The 17,842-nt window shown below is 47.7% G+C and overlaps 1 protein-coding gene across 2 annotated transcripts in view; it reads left to right on the top strand.

Moving 5' to 3' along the window:
- Nucleotides 1–17,842, top strand: part of IPO13 (importin 13) — a 237,151-nt gene that overhangs the window by 133,354 nt on the left and 85,955 nt on the right. For both annotated transcript variants that reach the window (XR_004536602.1, XM_033916137.1), the window contains exon 13: nucleotides 8,468–8,605. Coding sequence is in view for 1 of the 2 variants with exons in the window: in XM_033916137.1 (XP_033772028.1) it covers nucleotides 8,468–8,605 (138 nt within the window). In the remaining variant the exon portion in view is untranslated. The remainder of the gene's footprint in view (nucleotides 1–8,467; nucleotides 8,606–17,842) is intronic.

Here is a 17,842-nt window from a genome sequence, read left to right as displayed (position 1 = left end):
CTGGTGGAGTCTGCTCTTAAAAAATCACAGCCCTCACGGGTTTCTGCGGCGGTTCCACCAGGCAGGGAGGGGCGGACCCTGGACAAGTTTGGCCGTCGCCTCTATTCAAATTCCCTGATGGCCACCAGGGTTCTAAATTACGCCTTCACCTTTTCCTCCTTTTTGCGTGGTATGGTGAAGGACCTTCCTCAATATCGAAACTCGTTACCGGACTCCCAAAGAGCAGGATTCGACAAGTTTATGTCCAACCTGTCTCAATTGCGGTTGTACCTATTCCATGCAGTGTACGACGCCTTTGAGCTGGTTTCGAGGGTGTCGGCCCTCGCGGTGGCCATGCGCCGCTTGGCCTGGCTTCGCACCCTCGACATGGACCCAAACCTGCAGGAACGCCTGGCAGACTTGCCTTGTGTGGGGTCCGAGTTATTCGACGAGTCATTGGATGCGGCGACCAAGCGCTTGTCGGAACAGGAGCGCTCTCTAGCATCCCTGGTCCGCCCCAAACCTAGGCCCCCGCCGCAGAAACCCTTTCGGCCTCCGCCGCGCCGATACCCTCAGAAGTCGACCCCGGCTTTCTCGAGACCGCCTCCGAGACGTCCGTCTCAGCGAGGCAGAGGGGGACAACCCCAAGCCCCGGCGCAGGGCCCTTCTAAGCCAGCGCCTTCCTTTTGACGGGCTGAGCGGACGGGGCGGGTTCCCCTCCGCACTTTCTCAGGAACCCCTTCCTATCGGGGGCCGTCTTCGGTTCTTCCGGGAGGCATGGACCGGGATTACCTCAGACGCTTGAGTGCTCCGGATCGTCTCCGAGGGCTACTCGCTCAACTTTGTGTCCTCGCCGCCGGACAGTCCCCCAAGTTTAGTCCCCTGCAACCGTTCGCAGCTACCGACCCTTATAACCGAAGCCAAAGCCCTCTTGAAGCTTCGGGCGGTCGAGCCGGTCCCCAAGGACCAGTGGGGCACGGGGTTTTACTCCCGCTACTTTTTGGTCCCAAAAAAGACCGGGGACCTGCGCCCCATACTGGACCTCAGGAAGCTCAACAAATTCCTGGCCCGGGAGAAGTTTCGAATGCTATCTCTCCCGGTTTTGTACCCCCTCTTGGGGGAAGGGGACTGGATGTGCTCCCTCGACCTGAAGGAAGCATACACCCATGTTCCGGTGCACCCCGCCTGTCGAAGATTCTTACGATTCCAGGTGGGGGATCTCCACCTCCAGTACAGGGTACTGCCCTTCGGCCTGGCCGCGTCCCCACGAGTATTCACGAAGTGCATGGTGGTGGTTGCAGCAGCCCTCAGGTCACGTGGACTCCATGTGTTCCCTTACCTGGACGATTGGCTCATCAAAGCCCCGACCAGGGAGGGGGTTATCTCAGCGACCCGACAGTCTATTGCCTTCCTGCAAACTCTCGGGTTCGAGATAAACTTTCCAAAGTCTCAGTTGAGACCGTCGCAGTCTCTTCAATTCATAGGTGCGGTGCTGGACACGGTGCGCCTACGCTCCTACCTGCCGACCCAGCGGGTGGAAACCTTGGTACGGATGAGCCGCCAGGTCTCCCAACTATCGAGGGTGTCGGCCAAGCGCATGATGATGCTGCTGGGCCATATGGCCTCGACGGTACATGTCACGCCGTTTGCGAGGCTACACCTGAGGATCCCTCAGTGGACCCTCGCGTCCCAGTGGCGCCAGGAGTGCGACCCGGTGTCTCGCCTCATTTCGGTAACTCCGCCCTTGCGGAAATCGCTGCGTTGGTGGACAGACTCTTCAAATCTGTCCATGGGGCTATTGTTTCGCACTCCGCCTTTTCGCAAGGTCCTGACCACGGACTCCTCGGAGTACGCGTGGGGAGCCCATCTCGACGGTCTTCGCACGCAGGGCCTGTGGTCGTCAGAAGACCGTCAGTGTCATATCAACGTGCTAGAGCTGCGAGCCATCTTCCTAGCACTTCGAGCCTTCGTTCACATATTGCAGGACCAGGTGGTCCTCGTCCGCACGGACAATCAGGTGGCAATGTATTATGTGAACAAGCAGGGAGGGACAGGGTCATGGCCCCTCTGCTCCGAAGCTCTTCGCCTCTGGGAGTGGGCGGCCTCCCGGAACATCTTCCTCCGGGCGGTCTACATCCAAGGAGAACGGAATTGCCTGGCGGACAAACTGAGTCGACTTCTGCAACCGCACGAGTGGACTCTACACTCAGCAGTTCTACGCGAGGTCTTCGCTCGCTGGGGAACGCCACAGGTGGATCTGTTTGCCTCTCCGGAGACACACAAACTACCACTATATTGTTCCCGGATGTACTCGCAGGACCGTCTGGAAGCGGATGCCTTCCTACTCGACTGGGAAGGGAGGTTCCTGTATGCATTCCCTCCGTTCCCTCTGATCATGCGAACGTTGGTACACCTAAAATCGTCCACGGCCACGATGATTCTCATAGCACCTCGGTGGCCGCGTCAGCACTGGTTCTCCCTGCTGCTCCAGCTCAGTGCCAGAGAGCCTCTTCCCCTGCCTGTCTCTCCTTCTCTGCTGTCTCAGAGTCAAGGATCCATGTTACATCCCAATCTGCAGTCATTGCACCTGACAGCCTGGTTTCTTGTTCCCTGACTCCTCCGGACCTGTCTCAATCGGTGAAGGAGGTGTTGGAAGCCTCCCGCAAGATCTCGACGAGGCTTTGCTATGCGCAGAAATGGACCAGGTTTTCCACCTGGTGCTCGTCTTTTCACCTGGATCCGGTATCAGTTCCGGTATCCTCGGTTTTAGAATATTTGTTTCATTTGTCGCGCTCCGGCTTGAAAACCACTTCGGTGCGGGTTCATCTCAGTGCGATTTCTGCTTTCCACCAACCTCTGGAGGGACGCCCTCTGTCACTCCATCCCTTGGTGACACGCTTCATGAAAGGGTTACTCAGGGTTTGTCCCCCTCTTAAGCCTCCGTCTGTCGTGTGGAATTTGAATGTGGTTCTGGCTCAACTGATGAAACCCCCGTTTGAGCCACTCAACAAGTCCCTCTTGAAATTTCTGACTTGGAAGGCGGTGTTTCTAATTGCCCTCACCTCCGCCAGGCGGATCGGGGAGTTGCAAGCCTTGGTTGCGGACCCCCCTTTCACTGTCTTTCATCACGACAAGGTGGTTCTCCGCACCCATCCTAAGTTTTTACCTAAAGTTGTTTCTGACTTCCACCTCAATCAGTCCATTGTCCTTCCTGTGTTCTTCCCGAAGCCCCACTCCCATCCTGGCGAGACGGCGCTTCACACGCTTGACTGTAAGAGGGCGTTGGCATTTTATCTTCAACGCACCAGGCCTCATCGGAAGGTTCCTCAATTGTTTTTGTCCTTCGATCCCAATCGATTAGGGCATCCAGTTTCCAAGCGCACTCTGTCTAACTGGTTGGCCGCTTGCATTTCCTTTTGCTACGCTCAGGCTGGCCTTCCTCCCCCGGGTCGAGTCACGGGGCACAAGGTCCGAGCGATGGCAGCTTCGATAGCTTTCCTCCGATCCACTCCGATGGAGGACATATGTAAGGCTGCCACTTGGTCTTCGGTTCATACATTCACCTCTCATTACTGTCTGGACACTTTATCCAGGAGTGACGGCCGGTTTGGCCAGTCAGTTTTACAAAATCTGTTTTCCTAAATTGCCATCCTCCCACCTGCCCTTTTTTGGTTAGCTTGGAGGTCACCCACATGTGAGAATATCATGCCTGCTTGTCCTGGGATAAAGCACAGTTACTTACCGTAACAGGTGTTATCCAGGGACAGCAGGCATATATTCTCACAACCCGCCCGCCTCCCCGGGGATGGCTTCCTTGCTAGTTATGGAACTGAGGACCACGAGGTGGGATGCGCCCTCTAGTGGGCGAGAAGGCACGCACATGCGTGGTGCAGTGTGCAAACTTGAAACTTCAATCAAGTTTGCTTGAAAAGCTGTCCGCGCCGGGGCTCCGTAGATGACGTCACCCACATGTGAGAATATATGCCTGCTGTCCCTGGATAACACCTGTTACGGTAAGTAACTGTGCTATATATGCAGACAATATCACCATCATCATTCCCTTAACCTCACTGACACAAGAGACGGAACAATTCATCTCTTCCATCCTCACCAAGCTAGAACAATGTACTTCACAATTCAAATTAAACCCTGAAAAAACCAAAATATTCCTGGCAAGTCCTACCTATAAGCTAACAAATACTTCCCTGAAACTAAATGGACTAGACTACCCTATCAACCCCACTGTAAAAATCCTTGGTGTCATCCTTGACCGATGCCTGACCTTCGAAGACCATACTAGTGCCCAGGTCAAAAAATGTTTTTGCACCCTCTGGAAACTTCGCACCATCAAGCATTACTTCGACCACCTCTCCTTTCGACTGCTGGTCCAATCACTAATCCTAAGCATCCTAGACTATTGCAACATTATATACCTGGGATCCTATAAAAGTACCATCAAACGTTTGAGAATAGTCCAAAATGCTGCCGTTCGCCTCATCTACGGTCTCAAAAAATATGACCATGTAAGCTCATATTACATAAAACTTCATTGGTTGCCAATAGAGGCAAGGATCATCTTCAAATTTGCCTGCCTCTGCTTCAAAACCTTAACAGGCTCTTCCCCAATCTACCTGTCTGAACACCTTGAACTTGCAGGCCCCTCTCGCACACGAAACGCCTACCTGTTTGCTTTTCCATTTCTAAAGGGCTGCCTCTACAAGAGATTCCTTGATAGATCCCTATCATTCCAAGCTGGCAAATGGAACAAATGCCTAACCTCCCTCATTTCTAATTCTCCTTCCTACCAAATGTTCAGGAAGTCAATTAAAACCTACCTCTTTGACAAATTTCTCTGACTCCTCCCCTTCCTTTCTCCTTGATCCCCACCTGACCTTTGATATACCTCCGGATTCTCCATCCCCTCCCTTCCTGTTAAACAAATTTAATGTCCTAACGAAACTGATCGCTTAGTTTACTCAAATGTCCTATTTTGTATCTCCTTCATCTTTTATGCCTCATCACTGTCATGCTTGTAAATTCGCTGTAAATTGTACAGTCTCTTCACCTGTTAACTGCACTGAACTTCCATGGTACCGCGGTATACAAGAATAAAGTTATTATTATTAACTTTTTTCTTGACAACCCTAATGATATGTTCTTATGTATTTGGGGCAGTTGAGGGTTAAGTGATTTGCCCAGGGTCAGAAGGAGCTGCAGTGGGAATCCAACTCATTTCTCCAGGTTTTCAGCTCGCCTCACTAAACATTAGCCTGCTTTTTCTGTGGTAAAGCACTCTGGGTCCTTGGAGGAGAGCAACATATAAGCTGAAAGTGTAGTATAGGTATGACCTGAGTTGTCATACCTAGTCATGGTAAAGGTTGTTTGGTTTTATTATTATTATTATCCTTCTAAATCAGTCCAAACTTAGCTAGACAGCTATTATAAGTTGTATATTAAATTTTAATAAACGTGATTTTAATAATAAACTATATCAGACATGGATTTATACTGTTCTGCCAGCAGATGGAGACAGGGAGTAAATTTTTCCATTGAAAGCATCACTACTATAAGGAGTGATATAGTCCCAGAACATACCAGTCACTATTTTCTGTCTCCAGCAACTTGTGGAATGTGCTTGCCAAGTGCAGCAAGTTTATTAGGCTCCCAGGTCACTAGCAAAGCAGTGTCTCTGGCTCTGGGCATTAGTCTTTAGACCAGTGGTCTCAAACATGCGGCCTGCCAGGGACTATTTTGAGGCCCTTGGCATGTTTATCATAATCACAAAAGTAAAATAAAAAACAGTTTCTTGATCATCTGTCTCTTTAGCTATAAATGACAATATTATTATTAAGACTTAGCCAAAAGGAAATATTTATAAACTATAAAGAGTTTTACCTCATGCAAATCGTCATTTCTTTAATAAGACATAAACTATTTTTTCTGAGGCCCTCCAAATACCTACAAATCCAAAATGTGGCCCAGCAAAGGGTTTGAGTTTGAGACCACTGCTTTAGACTGATCTAAAGTTGAAAAGTTTTCTCTCAAGTTCAGATGTTCAGCCATTGTGTGCCTCTTTGTAGAGCAGGGTGAGGTTATCTCTTCCCATGGTTCTCAATATCACCTCTATGCTGATGACTCCCACATCTACCTCTCCCCACCCAATATCTCTACAGGAATCCAGGCCTGTATCTCAGCCTGTCTGTCTGACATTGCACTTTGGATGTCTCACCGCCATCTCAAACTGAATATGGCTAAAACTGAACTCCTTATCTTTTTACCTAAACTCACCTCCTCCCTCTCGCCATTCTCTATTTCTGTGGATAACACTCCTTCTCCTCCCTGTCTTGTCAGCTCGTAATCTCCCATTTCAAAATTAAATTATTTAGTTATGCTGACGACATCACTATTTTAATTCCTGTACATACTTCCCTTTCTCAAATAAATCAAAATGTGGTTGAGATTCTACAGATAATTGAATTTTGGATGTCAGAATTTAAATTGAAAATTAATACAGAAAAAACTAAGTTTTTCTTTGCATCACCAAATTTAAATGAGGATGTTAATCTATTGTTTTAAATGATACAATGGATCCAGTATCCTGTCAACCATAAAGATACTTGGTGTAATTTTAGATCGCACCTTTACTATGAAAAATCAGAGTGACTAGTTGGTTCGAAAGGGTTTCTATACTTTATGGAAATTAAGAACTATTAGAGCATACTTTGATATTAACTCCTTTCGATTGTTGGTTCAATCACTTGTCCTTACTCAGTTGGACTATTGTAACATTGGGTTTTTTAAAATTCTTTATTCATTTTTAGAACTTATAATAAGTGTATAAGCAAATAAAAACATTTTTAACTTAAATACAACACTTTTAATAATCTGCAAAAAATCAATTTAGAACTTATCTCCCCCCTCCACCTTAATCAATAATCTTTGAACACATAAAAACATATTATAATCCCCACATATTGTAACATTGTTCATCTTGCTGATACTCAGAAAAATCTTCATAGACTGCGCATAATTCAAAATGCAGCAGTCAGATTGATTTTCAACTTAAAGAAGTATGATCACGTCACTGATTTTTATTGTCGACTGCACTGGCTTCTAGTTGAGGCACGGGTTAAATTTAAGCTCGGCTGTATAAAAGGCTCAATTCCTGAGTATCTTATAGAATCTTTTATCATTACAAACTCTAAACATTCTAGAAAATCTCACTCATTATTTTCATTCCCTTCTGTAAAGGGATACTGTATAAATATAAGAAATTTCAGGAACGATTGCTATCTTTTCAGGCAGCCTTATGGACTAGGGATTTAACTCATATATTCATATTCCCAAATTCGTATCAACAATTTTGACATGCCTTAAAAACGTATCTTTTTAGGGAATCTTTCAGAAGTTAGATATTGGATGTTTTGTATTACTAGGCTTTGTGAACTACATAGAACTTAATGGCATTTGCAGTATACAAGTGTGTTTTATGTTATGTTCTGTTATGTTAGACTCTTGTCGCTTCCTCCTGTATAATATTACCAAAATCCAACCTCTCCTCTCTGAGCACACTACCAAAACCCTCATCCAAGCTCTCATCACCTCTTGTTTAGACTACTACAGTGTACTTCTCTCAGGTCTCCCGCTCATCCATCTCTCACCCCTTCAATCTGTTCCCAAAATGCTACTGCACGACTCCTCTTCTGTGAGAGCTGCCATACTCGCAATATCCCCTGCTCAAATCACTTCATTGGCTCCCCATCCACTTCCAAATATAGTTCAAGTGCATTCACTCTGTAAGCCCCTGAATATCTCTCCTCACTCATCCCCCACAAACTCCATTCATCAGGTAAGTCCTTCTTATCTGTTTCCTTTACCTCCATCGCCAACTTCAGATTCCGTTTCTTATTTATTGCCGTTCTGTATGCCTGGAACAGGCTTCCAGTCAGTATATCAAGCTCCTTTTCTAGCAGTCTTCAAATCCAAGCTAAAAGCCCATTTCTTTGAAGCTGCTTTCAGATGCCTATACCTATTGTATCATCCCTTCTATCAGCTCCAAATTAGATTGTAAGCTCTTCTGAGCATGGATTGTCTATTGAATATTAAATTTACAGTTCTGTGGATGTCTTTCAGTGCTATAGAAATGATAAATAGTAGTAGTAGTCTTAAACTCATCAAGTTGTTTCTTTTGTGTGTTTGGTTTAGCTAGGTCCAGCCATTCAAATGTTAAAAGAAGAGTGTTTCCCAAACAGATTGTCATGCTAGATCATTAGGACAGCAAGTTTTTTGAGTGCATGGCAGGGTGGGGGGCAAATTTTTGAAGCTTGCTATAGAAAATGCACAGAGATTTAGACTGAAGCTGGATAGTATGCTGCTCCTTCTTGTTAACTTTATAAATTAAAAAAAGACATAGTTTATTAAATCTTAATGCTACCCTCTTTGCTTGGGGTGTTCTGAACAATGCTATATGTTTTTGTTTTTTCTGCAGTCTGTATGTGCCATTTTTGAAAAGTCAGTGAAGACACTGCTGGATGACTTTGCACCAATGGTTCCTCAGCTGTGTGAAATGCTTGGTCAGATGTACAGCACCATCCCACAGGCCTCAGCACTTGACCTTACACGGCAGGTAAACTGCACTCTGAATATGCTTCTTAGTTAATCAAAAACACTGTGTTTTGTATACTAACAGAGCAGACACTCAATAGTTTTTCACTAGTGAATTTTGTGAGGAATAATCTTCACTTCCTTTAGAAGAAAGGATGTGTTAATGCCTTTGTACAAGTCACTGGTTAGCCTCAGTTTGGAGTATCTCACTAAGGACATCAAAAGACTTCAGGCGGTTCAGAGAAAGGTGCCAAAAATATGGAGCTTGTGACAAAGGATGATGTATGAGAAGAGACTTATGTATACTTTAGAGAAAAGGACGGGGATGGGGGATATGAAAACATTTAAATACTGGAGTATTGAAGCTGCGTGTGGCTGCCGTAAAGGTCATCTCTGACACAACCGGAAGTTGCGTCAGAGACAACCTTTACGGCAGCCATATGCAACTACAACGCTCGGCTGCTGTAAGAAGGTAATTTAGACTCGCGGCCACAGGGTAGGGAGGTTTGTAGGACTGGGCCTGTTAGTCGGGCGGGCGGTGGGAGGGAGAAAGGGAGGAAAGGTGGAGTGGAGAGGAAAAGATGCTTAAGGGAAATGGGTAAAACAAAGGAGGGAGAAGGACACTGAAAGCACCTGGGGAAGACGGGTGGAGAAGGACACTGAAAGCACATGGGGAAGACAGGGGGGGAGAAAGACGCTGAAAGCACATGGGGAAGATAGAGTGGGGAGAAGGACGCTGACAGGACATGGGGAAGACGGGGGGCGGGAGAAGGATGCTGAAAGAACATGGGGAAGACAGGGGAGATAAGGACGCTAACAGGACATGGGGAAGACGGTGGGGGGGAGAAGGACGCTGAAAGGAAATGGGAAGAGAGAGTGGGGAGAAGACGCTGAAGGGAAATGGGGAAGAGAGAGTGGGGAGAAGACGCTGGCAGGAAAGAATCAGAGATGCCAAACTATGGGGGGAGCGGAGGGAAGAAGATGGGTGCCAGACCAATTTGGAAGGGGGGAGAAAGGGAGAGGCATAAGAACATAAGAAATGCCTCCACTGGGTCAGACCAGAGGTCCATCGTGCCCAGCAGTCCGCCCACGCGGTGGCCCAACAGGTCTAGGACCTGTAAAGTAGCCCTCTATCTATACCCCTCTATCCCTTTTTCCAGTAGGAAATTGTCCAATCCTTTCTTGAACGGGCTACTGGGCTTGATGGACCATTGGTCTGACACAGCAAGGCTATTCTTTAATAGCTGGCTTAGAAGGACTTTCTCTAACCCAACACTCAAGTGTGCTGCATATGTCTGCCTCCAAATTCCATGAGTATTGACCTCCATCCCCTCCCTTGTGTTCCCCTCACAGAGACCAGTCAGAATCCTATAGAAACTAAGCCATTGGTCCATTCCATTTAGTCTGGCAGCTGTGCCAACGTAAATTATGCACATTTTACATCCGCCCTCTGCACTATAATTGCTTTTTGTCCATCCTGTGGGTTTACATTCTGCCATCTTCAGTAGGACAAGACGCATCAGCTATCTCTTCATCGCTACCTTCTCAGTCGGGGGCCGGTGCCTGTGGAAAACCCATGGCGCTTTGGTCGTACGACATGGGTCTTTGAGTGCTCAGCTTTGATGCAGCGTGATTACTCAGCTGTAATTATTTTGACTTTTTTGCACTTGGAAGAAACCCTCTACTATGGCTTCTTATGCCAAAGCATGGAAGGCTTTCCAACAGTGGTGTGCTAAAGACCATTTGGAGCCTGTGAGGGCTCTCATTTAGGTGCTCCTAGCTTTTCTTCAGGCGGGCCTAGAGAAGGGTTTAGCAGTGGCCTCCCTTAAAATTATAGTTGCAGGCTCTTTGTGCCTTAGAGCATGCGGAAGCACTAGTTCACTTACTGCTCATTCAGGTTTATGAGAGGGGCACTTTGCGAACTCCCTTGTGTCGCCTTTTCCCTTTGAGAAATCTTAAACTTGTTCTTCAAGGCCTTGGAGAAGCCCATTCAAGCAACTGAAGGATGCTTCTCTTCTGGATCTTGCGATCAAGACTGTCTTTCTGGTTGCCATCGTCTTGGCACAGCATGTTATCCCAGGACAAGCAGGCAGCATATTCTCAACAGTGGGTGTCGTCACCGACGGAGCCCCACAGCGGACAGTCTCGAAAGCAGACTTGCTTGAAGATCTTTGTAAGAGCTTCCGAGTGCTATGCTTCACTGCACATGCGTGAGTGTCTTCCCGCCCAAGTTAGGGTGCACGTCTCCTGTGAGGTACCTCATTTCAAAGTTTTATGTGGAGCCAAGAAGTCCTCTTCACTTCAGCTTGCAGCCTTCGTTGCCTTCTCTCACCGCGGCTTTCTTATTTTTTGTTAGTTGCTGTGTTCGCATTTCTTTTAATCTTTCTTTTCTTTAAAAAAAAAAAAAAAAGGTTTTTTTTTTGTTTTTTTTTTACTTTCTTCCGGCCAGGGGCCTTTTGGCCTAGGACTGGCTGCTTACCTCATTCGTTACGTCAGCCTTTATTTTTTCTACGTCCCGGCCTCTTACCGAGTTCAAAAAGTGTAGCCAGTACACATTACATTACATTACATTAGGGATTTCTATTCCGCCTGTGCCTTGCGGTTCTAGGCGGATTACAATATAGAAAATATCTGGGACATTCCAGTAAAGTTACATTTCAGGATAAGAGTAAGTTACAGGAACAGTAATGAGTTATGATACTACAATTTCACAGAAGATAATACTTATTATAGAAGATAATACATATAACAGAAGATAGTGCATTTTACAGAGGTAATACATGTCAACTCGATCGGTTAAATCGGGTGTAGTGTAGCAGAATTACAGTACATTCTAGATCACAGGTAAAAGATAATATAGGTGGGTATTTCTGAAGTTGTTGATTGGGAGCTCAATGGGTGGTGGTTAGAGTGATGGGAGATATTTTTTGAACAGTAATGTTTTTATTTCTTTGCGGAACTCTTTTATGTCTGTTGTTTTGGTCAGTAATTTTGAGATGTCAGAGTCTATTTTAGCTGCCTGTGTCCCCAGGAGGTTGTCGTACAGTTTCTTACACCAAGGCCATCTCAATCACCAATCCTCATAGTTGGTGTATTGCTTGCCTGGGTCCTGAACATTACCCCGATGCCTGTTTGCGCTGTGCTACCCTTCAACCTCGAGCCCTTCGCAGATGCTGTGCCAAGCTTCTTCAATTTTTTGGCACCATGGAACCATCTGCTGAGAGGGTCTCGGCTTCGGAGACAGCCTCGACTTCCAAGACCTTGACACCTCCATCTGCTTCCACCAAGGCCTCGACCTCGACACCTCCGGTCTCGAAGGCCTCGTCGGCAGTTCCTCAGAAGTCTTCCTCGGTGGGTAAGTCTCCTGTCTCTCCTTCTGGTACCACTCCTAAGAAGCCTCCAGAGTCTCAGGCATCCCAGGCCGTGTCTGCGGTCCTGCCAGCCTCTTCGATACTTCCAGCTAAGCGTGCTTCCAAGCATCGGGAATACTCATCCTCGAGGTCGCCCTCCTTGGAGCGCACTGCTGCACTTTCGAGACCTGATCCTTTTGTCTCGGTGCCCATGTTCGAGGACATGTAAAAAGCCATTCTGACCACTTAGATTTCCTCGGTTGTAGCTCAGCTCCTCCCGGCCTCGACACTGCTTCCTACGAGCCAGCCTGAGCGGCAATCTGAGACCCCTGTGGAAGCACCTCAAGTGAAGCCTCGGAAGTCATGACGTTTCTCGTCCAGCGACTCTTCGCCTACTCCTCAGACACAGTCTCCTCAGCCTCGATTGAGGCATCACTCGAGGCATTCGAGGCATCTCACTTCTAAGCTCAGTTAGGAGACTTTTCTACAGCAGAAACCCTCTCCTCATCCGGATACTGAGTCTTCTATGCCTCGTTTATCAAAGGCTACAGAGACTTCTACTAAATCTAAACATAAGTCTCGCAAAGCTATTACACCAGCTGCTTCTCCTCGCAGTCCATTGAGGTCGAAGACTCCTCCATCGAGACAGACTCCGAGGGAGCCATCGCATCCTGCCTCGACCCACTCTGTTCCTTGAACCCCAGGAACTTCACCATCAAGGTCTTTGAAGGGCAAGCACTCTCTAACTCCTCCTGTTGCAGGTATCAGAGCTTCTTCAATCACTGTGCGCCTGGATTCTGAGCCTCCTTCTCAGTATTCCAGAGAGGCTTCTCCTTCCTATTCGGTGGTTCCTAAGTCTCGCACCTTGACCTCGAAGTCTGCCTTTTTTGCCGGATTTGTCTTTGACATGGGGAAAGCTCTTCAGCTGGATCTCCCCTCTGATTCCAAGTACACTCCTGAATACTTGGCCGACATGGAGCTGCCTCATCCACCCAAGGAGACATTGAGACTTCCTATGACTCCAGTATTGAAACAAACTTTCTTAAGGAATATGGAATCTCCTTATTCCATTACAGCCATTCCATCCAAGCTGGAATCCAGGTATCGCACAGTACCTTGCAAAGGCTTCGACAAATCACAATTGTCCCATCAGTCTTTGGTTGTGGAATCTTCTTTAAAGAAAGCTCATCCATCTAAGCTTTACGCTGCGATCCCTCCAGGCAGGGAGGGCCTTATCATGGACAAGTTTGGCCGTAGATTATACCAGAATTCCATGATGGCTAACAGAATTCTCAATTACGACTACATTTTCACGGTTTATTTTAATCATTTCCTCAAATTGATGCCTAAGTTCTACCTGGCTCTTGAGGAACAAAGTCTTCCTGAATTTAAACAGATCATCAAAACTCTGTCTCAACTTCGAATCTTCATATTGCAAGCCACATACGATGCTTTATCCCAGGACAAGCAGGCAGCATATTCTTGACTGACTAATGGGTGACGGCACCGACGGAGCCCCGGTACGGACAATTTTAGAGTGATTGCACTCTAAGAACTTTAGAAAGTTCTAGCTAGGCCGCACCGCGCGTGCGCGAGTGCCTTTCCGCCCGACAGAGGCGCGCGGTCCCCAGTTTCTTCGTTTCCGCGGAGCTAAGAAGACGCGTGTTTCCAATGGCTGTTGGACTCTCTTTTTCGCCTTCCCGCTCGCGTAATTTTTTCTTGTGAATTTATTCACTTTTTCTTCTTTTGTTATTTTCCTTAAAAAAACAAAAACAAAAGTCTATTTTTCGACTTTTTTCAGTCGGCCCCGGCGGGGCCTGTTGGCACCATCGAAGCCTCGGGCTTCGATTTTGCTACTGCCGTTTTTCCCTTCATGCTCCCTTCTCCGGGTTTTAAGAAGTGTCAGCGGTGTGCACGCCCTATTTCTTTATCCGACCCGCACAAGTGGTGCCTTCAGTGTTTAGGTCCGGACCATAGGGCAGAAACGTGCACCCCCTGTAGTTCTCTTCAAAAGAGAACTTTGAAGAACCGCCAAATTCAACAGCGGATTCTTTTCAGTACCGCTATGGAAGTTCCACCGGCGTCGACTCCAGCGACTTCCTCCAAATCGGCACCGGTGGTTTCGACACCGCAAGAGGTCTCTTCGGTGTCGCACCCTTCAGGTAAGCCAGCTAAGAAGCCTTCCCCTTCTGTTCTCGGCCCGCCAGTCGAACAAGCAGTGAGCCAAGTCCTGCAGACTGCGCGCCGGCCCCGCAAACGCTCCGCTCCCATAGAAGTCACTGCTTCTTCATCGGCATTGAACTTCGCCTGAGTGTCGAGCGGCACCGCAGGTACCGAGCAAGAAAATAGCGGTACCGGTGCCATCGGGACCGTCTCTGGATGAGCGTATAGCATCCATCCTTCAGGTCCAGCTTAAGGAGCAATTACAACACCTGCTCCCGGCTCTGCTAACTCCGAACCTTCCGGTGTCAGTATCCACTGAGCCTGCGGTACCGATAGTCGACCAGCCTATGTTATCGGCATCGACGTTATCAGCACCGCTTAAATCTGCCTCTTCTATTTCTATGCCTGTCTTATCGGCGGAGCCAAAGTCTCTTCGATGTACGGCTCACTTGGCCTCTGATCCGGTACTGCTTACCGACGCCTGTCCCGTTTTACAGTCACCGGGTACGGTGTCGATGCGTTCAGGCAAATCGGTACGCAAAATCAGGCGTACCGAATCCTCTACCCCTTTGTCTCAGGGCCCTCTCCCATCGGTACGGGACCCTGATTTATGGGATGACTCTGATGATCCCCTCGGTACCGAGGAGGATTTTTCATCGGATGAGGCTGACCCATCGGTGCAGGATCCTGCTAGTAAGCCAGAGCACTCTTCCTTCACCAAATTTCTTAGGGAAATGTCAGACACCCTTTCTCTTCCCTTGGAATCTGATTCTAAGAAGTCAAAAGCATTCTTGGAGGCTTTGGACTTTGAACAACCTCCCAAATAATTTTTAAAGTTACCCCTTCATGATATATTAAGGGAAACTTTTTATAAAAATTTGGAAACTCCTCTCACAATTCCAGGAGCTCCAAGGAAGCTAGAGTCGCTTTATAAAGTTATTCCTATCCCAGGGTTTGACAAACCTCAGCTTCCACATGAATCTTTGCTGGTGGAGTCAACCCAAAAAAAATCTGCAGGCTCTAGTGCAGGGGTGCCCACACTTTTTGGGCTTGCGAGCTACTTTTTAAATGACCAAGTCAAAATGATCTACCAACAATAAAATTTAAAAAAAAACACAAAGCACACTGTACGCATAGAAAATGTTAATTATCATTCCTATTCCAGGGTTTTTCAAAGAGGTCAAAGCAGATGACTCTATGCACTATCACCTCAGTAACAACCATACAAAAATAGACAAATATACCCCCCTCCCTTTTTACTAAACCACGATAGCAGTTTTTAGCGCAGGGAGCTGCGCTGAATGTCCAGCGCTGCTCTCGACACTCATAGGCTCCCTGCGCTAAAAACCTCTATTGCGGTTTAGTAAAAGGGGACCTTAGTGTAAAATATAGACAGCAGATATAAATTCAGACACATTTTGATCACTAAATTTAAAATAAAATCATTTTTCCTACCTTGTCTGGTGATTTCATGAGTCTCTGGTTGCACTTTCTTCTTCTGACTGTGCATACAATCTTTCTTCCCTTCTTTTAGCCTGTATGCTTCCTCTCCTCCAGACCTCATTCCTTCCCCCAACTTTTCCTTCCTCTTCCGTGCCCTTTCTTTCTCTCTGCCTCCCTTTCTTTTTTTTCTGTTTCTCTTCTTTCCTTCTGTCTCCCTGCCTGCCCTTTTTCTTTCTTTCTCCCTGCCCTCCCCCAAGCCACTGCCACTGCCATCGGGGACCAGGACCCAAACGCCACCAATAACAGACCCCAAGCTCTCCCTGCTTCGGCCAGCCAGCATTCCTCTCCCCGACATCAATTCAGCCGTCGGGAAGAGGAAGGCTGATCAGCCCAAGATCGTGATCAATCTATTGGGGGAAATGCTGCCGGGTCCTGCCTTCGCGGAAACAGAAAGTAGGCAGGACCCGGCAGGAAGAAGAACAAATGCTTCACTAACCTGTCTCCCGCATTAGCCCGTAGCGAACGCTTGCTTCAGGGCTCTCAACATGTGCGGCTTCCCTTCTCCCCTCCCCACCCCACCCCCGGACATAACTTCCGGTTTCGGAGGGAAGAGAAGAGAAGCCGGCACGCACACTTTAGAGCCCGGAGCATAAGTTCGCTACGAGCTGAAATCTCCAAGCCGGTTTTTGGGGTTTTTTTTTTAATGTTCAGCAGCGGCAGATGACAGCTGGGCGGACCGCCCAGCTAAAAGGCCCTAGGGAGAACACTGGAGAGGAAGGCTGATCGGCCTGTAGATCAGGACGGCAACACGAGTCTATCACAGAGCCCGGGATGGGCTCCGCGATCGACTCGCGTTGCCTTCCTGACCTACTGGTCGATCGCGATCGACGCGTTGGGCACCCCTGCTCTAGTGTATATGCCTCTGTCCCTCCTGGCAGAGAAGGCAAGGCCATGGATAAATTTGGTAAACGACTTTACCAAAATACTATGTTGGCCAACCGTTCAGGTAACTATGCGTTTCACTTTTCCTTTTACCTGAAACATCTTACCCAGCAGATGGCCACTTTTCAGAAATATATTCCTGACCGCAAGCTTTCTGCTTTTCAACAATGCAGTGCCAGTCTCTTGCAACTCAGGAAGTTTATGGTCCGTTCCATCTATGACACTTTTGAACTGACCTCTCGAGCTACTGCTATGGCTGTAGCGATGAGACGACTGGCATGGCTTTGCGTCTCAGACCTTGATGTGAACCACCAGGACCGCCTTGCCAATGCTCCCTGCCTGGGTGATGAGCTGTTTGGTGAATCTCTGGATACCACCACTCAGAAGCTTTCTGCTCATGAGACGAGGTGGGATACTTTATTGAAAAACAAAAAGAAACCTCCTCCTCCTCGTCCTTTCAGGCAGCAGATGTCCTATCAGAGGCGTTTTTCTGCTCGGCCGATTCAGCCTCATCCTCCTCAGCCTCGGAGGCAAAGGCAGCAACAACAACAGGCTCGTCAACAACAGCCGCCTGCCATGAAGCCTGTTGCTCAGCCTAAATCGACTCAGCCCTTTTGACTCGCTTCTCCAGGGCATTGCCAGTCTTCCTCCCTCATGTCCTCTTCCGCAACCTATAGGAGGTCGACTAAACATCTTTCTAACTCGATGGGAAGTGATCACCACCGACCAGTGGGTGCTCTCTTTCATAGCCCATGGCTACTCCCTCAATTTTCAGACTCCTCCGCCGTTAGGCCTGCCAAAAGAGTCTGCTTCCAACAAGTCTCAGTCCCTCCTTCTGGCTCAAGAGGTTCAATCCCTCCTTCTTCTCAATGCCATCGAAGAAGTTCCTCAAGATCAGAGAGGTCAGGGATTTTACTCCCGGTACTTTCTAGTTCCCAAAAAGACCTCAGACCTATATTAGATCTCAGAGATCTCAACAAATGTTTGGTCAAGGAGAAGTTCAAAATGCTCTCTTGCCACCCTCTCATCTCTCAGGGCGACTGGCTATGCTCCCTCGATCTGAAAGAGGCTTACACACATATTCCTATCCATTTGGCGTCCAGGCAATATCTACGCTTTCTCATCAATCAAAACCTACAAGGTGCTACCCTTCGGTCTGGCCTCCTCTCCCAGGGTATTCACCAAGTGCCTGATTGTAGTAGCGGCCTATCTCCGCTCTAACAATTTTCAGGTTTTCCCTTACTTGGACGACTGGTTGATCAAGGCTTATTCTCCTCAGGCGGTTCTGCTGGCCACCAACCAGACCATTCACTTCCTTCGACTGTTGGGTTTCGAAATCAATCTACCCAAGTCGCACCTCA

Source organism: Geotrypetes seraphini, chromosome 12, assembly GCF_902459505.1.
Source record: "Geotrypetes seraphini chromosome 12, aGeoSer1.1, whole genome shotgun sequence".
Taxonomy (NCBI): domain Eukaryota; kingdom Metazoa; phylum Chordata; class Amphibia; order Gymnophiona; family Dermophiidae; genus Geotrypetes; species Geotrypetes seraphini.
Note: the sequence above shows the minus strand (reverse complement) of the source record. Positions and strands in the feature narration are given on the sequence as shown.